This window comes from Cupressus sempervirens, chromosome 3 (assembly GCF_028749045.1).
Source record: "Cupressus sempervirens isolate cs-2001-9-10 chromosome 3, ASM2874904v1, whole genome shotgun sequence".
NCBI lineage: Eukaryota > Viridiplantae > Streptophyta > Pinopsida > Cupressales > Cupressaceae > Cupressus > Cupressus sempervirens.
Genome location: NC_143120.1, coordinates 734,944,540 through 734,952,501, shown reverse-complemented (window position 1 = coordinate 734,952,501; position 7,962 = coordinate 734,944,540). Strand labels below are relative to the sequence as shown.

The 7,962-nt window shown below is 33.8% G+C and overlaps 1 protein-coding gene across 1 annotated transcript; it reads left to right on the top strand.

Annotated features, from left to right (window-relative positions):
- Positions 1-6,299: 6,299 nt before the first annotated feature.
- Positions 6,300-7,057, top strand: LOC149568896 (putative germin-like protein 2-2). The gene is made up of 2 exons (XM_089816801.1): positions 6,300-6,435; positions 6,525-7,057. The coding sequence occupies exons 1-2, from the start codon at positions 6,300-6,302 to the stop codon at positions 7,055-7,057; spliced, it is 669 nt and encodes a 222-aa protein (XP_089672927.1).
- Positions 7,058-7,962: the final 905 nt, after the last annotated feature.

The window sequence follows — 7,962 nt, the reverse complement described above, 5'->3', positions numbered from 1 at the left end:
TTCTCCATTAATTTATAAGTTGAGATTTTCATTATGTATACAATTGTGTATCAAGTGACATAACTAATATAATTAAATCAAAAGTCTATAAAATGAATCTTTATCTAGATCTATATTGAGTGGAAAGCGACATATTATTTCTTGTATCATATAGATGAAGATGTAATCGTAGCATATAAATTAAAATAATTTTATTTAATGCTTTAAATATTAAAGGCATATGTTTGATGGTATAGTATGTGTCATTCGCATAAAATTTATGGTTTAGCAATTAAATCCTGAACCATATCATTTTGGTTCACAAAAAAAATGGTAAGAATGCATCATATATTTATAATAATATTCTTAACAGATACAAAAGAATGCACACAACCCTCCTAGGGCATACTTCCCATATAATTTCACTATTAGTTGGCACCCACGTGGTTGGAATAGGGATGATGTCCTAGACTAAAATGATAACTTCAAACCAATTTACCAACCCATAATAGAGTTTTATCCCATAGTAACAAAGTCATTTCAAGGTATTTGGTTTCATGGATTCACATAAATAATTATTTATTCTTTGCATGACCCAAGTTTGTGAAGGAAGATACCAATAAATAGAGGATTTGCCAAAAGGTAAAGAAACCTTTTTTTTTTAAAGAATATAATAACATAATAATATCAATGTCGACTCTCTACATCTAATGATACCAAGGACTATATTTATTTTAGGTACTAAATAGAAGCATTTACAGTAAGCAATGCCTAGAGAGTTCCACATTATACACTCAATCAAAGTAAAACTTAAATTAAATAATGTAAGGAGTATTAGTAAAACTAGCCTAAGAGTCATATTGTATCATAGAAACCTTGAAAATATTCAAAAATGCGTATTCTATAGGATAAAATAATAAGGTTTATCCAAGTATTAACAAACGCATTATCTATTTCTAAATTAATTATTGGGAATTTGTCAAACTGAGACACTAGCATATTTTTTACTCAAACAAATCAATCCAAACTTGTATAATTATTATAAGGGTGCCCCTAAAAAAATAGAATGAGTAAGAGTACACATGTATGTATAAATAAAATAGAAAATACCTTGAATCGTCAATTATAATTCTAGGAATCCAAAATTCCAACAAAGATGAAATAATGAAACGCTGTTGAATAAAATTAAAGATTGAAGGGTCATTCATGCCACCATAATATCTATTAAACTAGTTGAAATAATAAAATTTCAAGAAATTATTTAACCCTCGTCTGACCTCAACTAGAAAATTAAGCCCAACAAGAAGACACAATAATGGATCGTGTTTCATCCAATCTAAGGCTGCCCCCACCAAATAGAGTCCAATATTATTATCTATTGAATGTAACAATTTTTAATCTACAATCCCTTAGAGCTCAATAGTGTTGAAATATTATACAACTTAATCATTTTTAAATCCTAAGTTTAATATTTTTTAAAAAGATTTATGTGGGTTACAAAATTTGTATCATAAATATAACAACCAATAGAGAAAATATAATAATAAAATTCAGATGAAGTTTTAGCGGTGGTGCCCCTAAAAACCCCCCACAAGGTCGTTACCCCTTGACCTCGTTGTATACCTAGAAAAGGGGCATGAGAAGGATTTTTCTCATACACCAGGAAAGGGGCATTTCCCCCAAATGCTAGTAGAATAATTCAAGGGGAAACTATACTAACAAAAGTTGGAAAAAAATTACCCTTTGAGTCTAATTTAGCTCCATATAAAAATACGATTACCGTATACCTACACGCACATACCCTTGTCTATTTAATATTTCATTCTTTTTCACTCATCAACCACGTATATGTTTTATGATTCTTTCTAGTTTGTCTTTATTTTATTTTTAATCAATTATATCAAATGACTTCTAGACTTGGAAAATTATAAGTTTGCGTTACAATGAGGTTGTAGAAACTCATTCATCTGGTGCATGTCAAGCCCTTCCCTTTCTAGAACCCTCTTATACCAATTATAACTTATTGCATAATTTTTTTATGATCTAAATATACCTTGGTAAGAAATAGTCCTTCTATGTTCCATCATTTCCCCCTTCGCATCGTAGCTTCAATATTCTCCTCGATTTGTAAGGTTTATTGTTTCATTCACATTAATATATTTCAAGCTACTTTTACTCATTGAGAAATTGTAATATGGATATTTGCCTCATATATTTCCCAAGTCATGTTCTCCTTGTCACTATTTTATCGTTTTCACAATACTTCATTTTAGAACTAATTGCCTTGGAGATAGTGTACATTTTTGTTTTTACTGTGTCGATATGTAGGAGATCATGGTATGCCAAAAAGTGACGATATGAAATATAAGTCTTCATTGAAAAAAAAAAAAGAAGAAGCTATTTTTTAAAAATAATATCGCATTTTGTAAATATTTATTATTACGTCACATTTTACGCTTCTCCTACTATAACAAAAAAAAAATGTTATCAATTTGATGAATTCAATAATAACTTAAGGTGGTCAAATATGAGATTTAATATTCTACAAAAAAAAAATTAATGGAAAATTTGTAATTATCTAATTTCTTAGAAATAAATTATAAACAAATATGTGCTACATCCTAACATAATTGTATTACTTAGATCTAGAATCTTGTAAAAAAAAAAATATTATCATTTGACTTTGTTTAAGATGGTTAGCCATTCACCTGTTTCTAATCTTCTTATAAAGAAAAATTGTACTAATGTATTCAAATTTAAAGGTTTCATCATATAGAAATCATTCTTTCAGAAAATGATTTTCATATTACAAACTAGATTTAATTTTGTACAATTTCTTGTTGGAAACTACAATTGAAACAATTGTTTTGTTGTCATTAATCTCAAACCTATTGGTGAGATAGTGTTATCTGATCTAACTGCCATATCTATTTGATTGATTAAGAGGATTTGAGAAGTTGTTCATAACAGAAGCATCTAGAGGATAGGTTGAGTTTTGATGAGGAAACTAAAAATTGACACTTGATTAGTTGGAATTTGACAAGATGTATTGATTGTTCAAATCATGTTACAAGAGGAGAAGCCAGTAACGATCAAGTCTTGAAAGTGTGATAAAAGATAGATCAAATGTATAGGCTTGACAGAGTAACATAGTAGAAGACTAAAGAATTTTGACGTACATGCCAAGTGATGCTAGTGCCAACTGGGCTACAGTAAGTGTCGAGTAAAATCAGTATTGACCGAGCATCAGTGTCGACCGAGTGACAGTGTATATGTCGAGTGAGAAATTTAATAGCAATCGAGTAACCCAATGATGACTGAGTGTCAGAACACAGTGTTCCCCAACGAACAACATCTTAACTGTTTGCGACGAATCATAATTTCTAACCGGCCAAGTTGATTTCTTGGGATATGGAAAGCGTGTTGAGATAAGAATCAATGAGTTTGATCATTTAATTCTAGGAGAGGATTAGGTAAACGGCCTAAGAGATGGATTCCAAGAGAAGTTTCTACAAAAGAAGAGATAAACAAAATGGTGATCATATATAATTTATTTGATGGATTGAATCCTAAATCCTAAGATCTGCAGTGTTGATTAAAAGGAAAAGGATCATGATTTCCTGTTTAAAGAAGTACATGGGTAAAATTTCTATATGAGCAGAGAGACTGTATGCTTGTAAACAAGTTCCATAGATTTGGAGTTATTGTTGACATTATTGACTGGCGAATCTAAGCAGAAGGTTGAATTGAGTTGAGAGGAAGTGAAGGCTGATTGCTTGAATGGTTGCCAAGCAAATCAAAGCTGGGATGACAATGGAGGCCACACAATGAATCGGTACATGAGAACTGAACTGAGATGTGTACATGCAAAGTGAGTTATACTTAAATGATCAAACCGGTTATTACTTTCTAACCATTGTAAACAGTATTTGAAATCCTTTAATCAAGGTTGACCGAACAGTCATAGTGACCTAACAGTCTATGTAATTCCTCTAATAAGTTGTCGTTCTAATGGGATGTTCTGAATTCCTTTAACAAGGCCACTTCTAATAGGGTGACTCAATCCTTCAAATAACAAGGTCACATTTAATAGTTTGTATTGAAAACTTTTACAGGGTTGGCTCCTAACAGGGCCCGCTTAAGAAGAGTGAAACTTAGTGAAATGTTGTTGGTGGTTTTTCCTAAATTGGGCTTGCATGTTCAAACCTAGTGACAAACTTATGTGAATCTTATTGTGGCATTTTATCGACTAATGTTTACATTCTGTAAGCCTGCTATTTTAGAACAGTGAACCGCTAGCTAATGTTAATAGAAATTTATAGTGGAGACCGAGCAATAAAATGATAAGATCTGGAGTTGTTTAAGTGTTTGATTTTTCAATTGGTACATCTCGACCTTGGGTAACTAATTCACCCCACACCCTCAGTTATTATAAATATTCTAACACTTTTCATACATATTTTTAGCATAACATGATAACTTATTCCAAAAAAACTTGTCAACTTTCCTGACACTAATTTTCTGAATTTTCATTGCCACTTAAGAACCTAGTTTGACATACCATGATCCTTCAAATACCCATGTTCTTTCGCGTCATTAAATTTCACAATATTCTTTCGTAAAAGTTTAACTTGTAATATTTGATAATGACGAATCGGATAGGCCAATTCAGTGACTTAAGTATGGATTAGTTGCAACTAAAAATCTTAGGATTCAAAGATGTCGTGCTCAAACAATCTATGTTCAGCACGTGAACAGAGCTCAAGCTCATCTTAGTTTATTTCACAGATAAATTACAACTATGTTGTCACATACATAGGGAAGACTAATCTATCTAAATATAATATAGTTATCTTATTTTACTTTATTTTTAAACATATTTTGAGGTCATGTCTCATAAACATTATAAAATTTCTAAACACGTGCACCTATTCTTTCCTTTAAATTATGTACAATTATTAGTTTTAATGATCCTTGAGAATGTAAAATGAATTATTTTTAATTTCTATCCTTTATGAATTTATTTATCTAATTCCTTTATCACACTACAATGAATGTGTCACTTATATCACTCAAGATAGATTGTGATAAAGATTTTTTTTATGTCATTTGATTTAATTACATGTTGTATATAACTAGATAAACAATTTCGTTCACGAGAAAAATTTTGCCTCTATAAACTAATGGTGAAATAACCTATTGTAGATTGCACCTATAGAGAGATACATATGGTGTCAAGCTATCCTTTTGGAACATGGAAACACTCTCAAGTTTTGGGTGAACCTGTGGTGAGATTGAATCTCTAAATTAAGGGGTGGCTTCCCCTAATGAATCGCCTAAAACTAAATATGGATAGAAAAATCCATAACAAGAAAGAAAATTTCATCATCCCAAACTTAATAAAACAATATTATAGAGCCGGGCCCTTCTGTTGGTTAATATTTCGAAAACTTCGGTGCGCGTGATCGTACGATGTAAAGCGGGCTGAGAAAAATGTGAACAAGGCTGCAGAGTTGGTGGGTTCCTACACAAATAAGGGAAGGGCTGGAACTTTTCTAACACTTAGGGCCCGTTTGGTGAGAGGAATAGGAATACGTATTCCAAAAAATTTGAATTCCTTGTTTGGATGCACCAAAACGGGATTGGAATACGAGGTAAAAATGGAATACGTATTCCATTTTTGGCCCAAAAATGGGATTTTGCAATTCCACCAAAATAGGTGTTATTGGAATACGTATTCCTATTCCATTTTTTTAAATTTTAGAAAACATAAATTTTCGGGTCCGCGAATTCCCATCAAGTATTGGCTGAACCAAACGGAGAACAGGAATACTTTTTATTCCAGAATACAATACGTATTCCTATTCCACTCACCGAACGGGCCCTTACGTACTCACTCGACCAAGTCTAAAGCATTTGAATCTGTTTTGTGGATACGCAGAAAACATTTCCGTGTTGATGAATATACTTTCCTGCACAAAGAGAGAGGAATGGGAAGAACAAATCTACCGAATCAGTTCGAGCAAACGAAAAGACCACCTACTAACCAAATATATTATAACTAACGACTACGTCAAAAATGAATTGGTCCCCTCAATTGTAATGAGCAATTACTCCATCAGCATGAATCAGTCCGTAAATAACAGGTCAACAATTGCATGATATTGGAAGTATATTACAATTAAACAATTACGTGGGAAAGGATTAGTCCTCGCATGTTTCCCCTATATAATAGGCATGTAATGGTCTTGTAATATACACAAATATTCAATCACACATCCATATCCTGAGCTCTTCTGTTGGAGACTCTCCAGCATAAAATGGCGAAGGGAATGATGATTTGCTTGCAATTGTCGTTGGGACTCTTCCTGTTGATGTGTTGTTACAGTGAAGATGTGATGGCGGCGGATGCCGATCCCTTGCAAGATTTCTGCGTCGCAGTCCTGGACAGCGAAGGTGAGTGCAGCAATATTAATCGTTTATGTGATTATTAATGATTGGTGTGATTATAACTACCGCAAACAGTAACAAATTGTATTGATCAGTTAAGGTGAACGGATTCGTTTGCAAAGAGGCCAAGGATGCATCGGCAGAGGACTTCTTCTTCAGGGGGCTGGCGCAGGCGGGGAACACCGACAATGCAGTTAGCTCCAACGTGACCCCTGCCAACGTAATGCAGATACCGGGGCTGAACACGTTGGGAATATCTCTGGTCCGCATCGACTACGCAGTGGGTGGAATTAATCCTCCTCACACCCACCCCAGAGCCACCGAGGTTCTCTTTCTAGCGGAAGGCGAGCTCTTTGTAGGGTTTATCGACACCAACAACACCTTCTTCAGCAAGACGTTGGAAAAGGGAGACGTGTTCGTCTTCCCCAAGGCGCTCGTGCATTTCCAGCAGAATGTGGGGAAGGAGAATGCGGTGGCCATCGCTGCTTTGAGCAGCCAGCTCCCGGGAGTGCAGACAATCGCCAATTCTCTCTTTGGCGCGAACAACCCTCTCCCCGATTCCGTGCTCAGTAAGGCCTTCCGCATCACCCAACAGCTCGTGGTTTACATTCAGAAGCAATTCGCATAGCATTCCCATGCTCAATGCTCAATGCTCAACTCAATTCGTTGCATCATCCAATCTATTCAATAAATAAAAGAACACTAGAACAAGGCGTGGGGAGACCCTCTTTATTATTCACCCTTTTTCTTTTCCATTCCTTGGAATAAATGTACCAGAGTGTGGCTCTAATCTCCGTGCCGTTGTATTTTCTTTATTAAAAAAAATTGTAGTCAAATAAAAGTACTCAATATCATTATCGCGTTCTCGCACTATTTATGGGACACGTTTCAACAAAGAAAATTGGTTCTAGACTTATTTTGAATAGTTCTAAATAACGAGGTTAGTATATCTATAATACAAATAACTGCCTTCTGTTCGTTATGTTATTAAAATAATAAAACAATGAATAAATATTTACAAATGAATTTTACTCAATTCTGATACAGCTTATAAATTTGACAATTAAATATTTCTTTTATAATATGTTTTATGCATTCACTATATTTCTAGTATAGGGTTCCTTAAAAATTAGAATTAACTATATTGGACTTTACATCTATTGTGTTACTCAATCGAATGCATGCTTAAGCTCTATAATAAAGCTCATGCAAAACTAGATTCTTAGAATGTGTGGAGGCACTATCTAAGGTGTTACTAGAATGTGTAATATCAAATTATCTAAGTACGGAATCCAAGTCATGTATAGGAGATAGTAAGATCTGGCCAATCATATTTGAGAAACCTGAAGGAGACAGAGTCTACTTTGTGAATTTGAAGGCATGTACCCAACAAATCATGCTTCGGCCCATAAGAAGTGCAGTTGGGACGAAGAAAAGCATTATATAGAACACGCGAACCTATACAAAGAGATATCTCATAGAGAGCACAAGCTACATTTCCAAATCGAATGTAATAGATGTACACGTTTATAT

What these genes read in the sequence shown, in the direction of transcription:
- LOC149568896 (XM_089816801.1), top strand. Translation starts at nt 6,300, where the DNA reads ATGGCGAAGGGAATGATGATTTGCTTGCAATTGTCGTTGGGACTCTTC. An exon ending in CGCAGTCCTGGACAGCGAAG is followed by an intron (nt 6,436 to 6,524) that starts GTGAGTGCAGCA and finishes TGTATTGATCAG; the next exon opens with TTAAGGTGAACGGATTCGTT.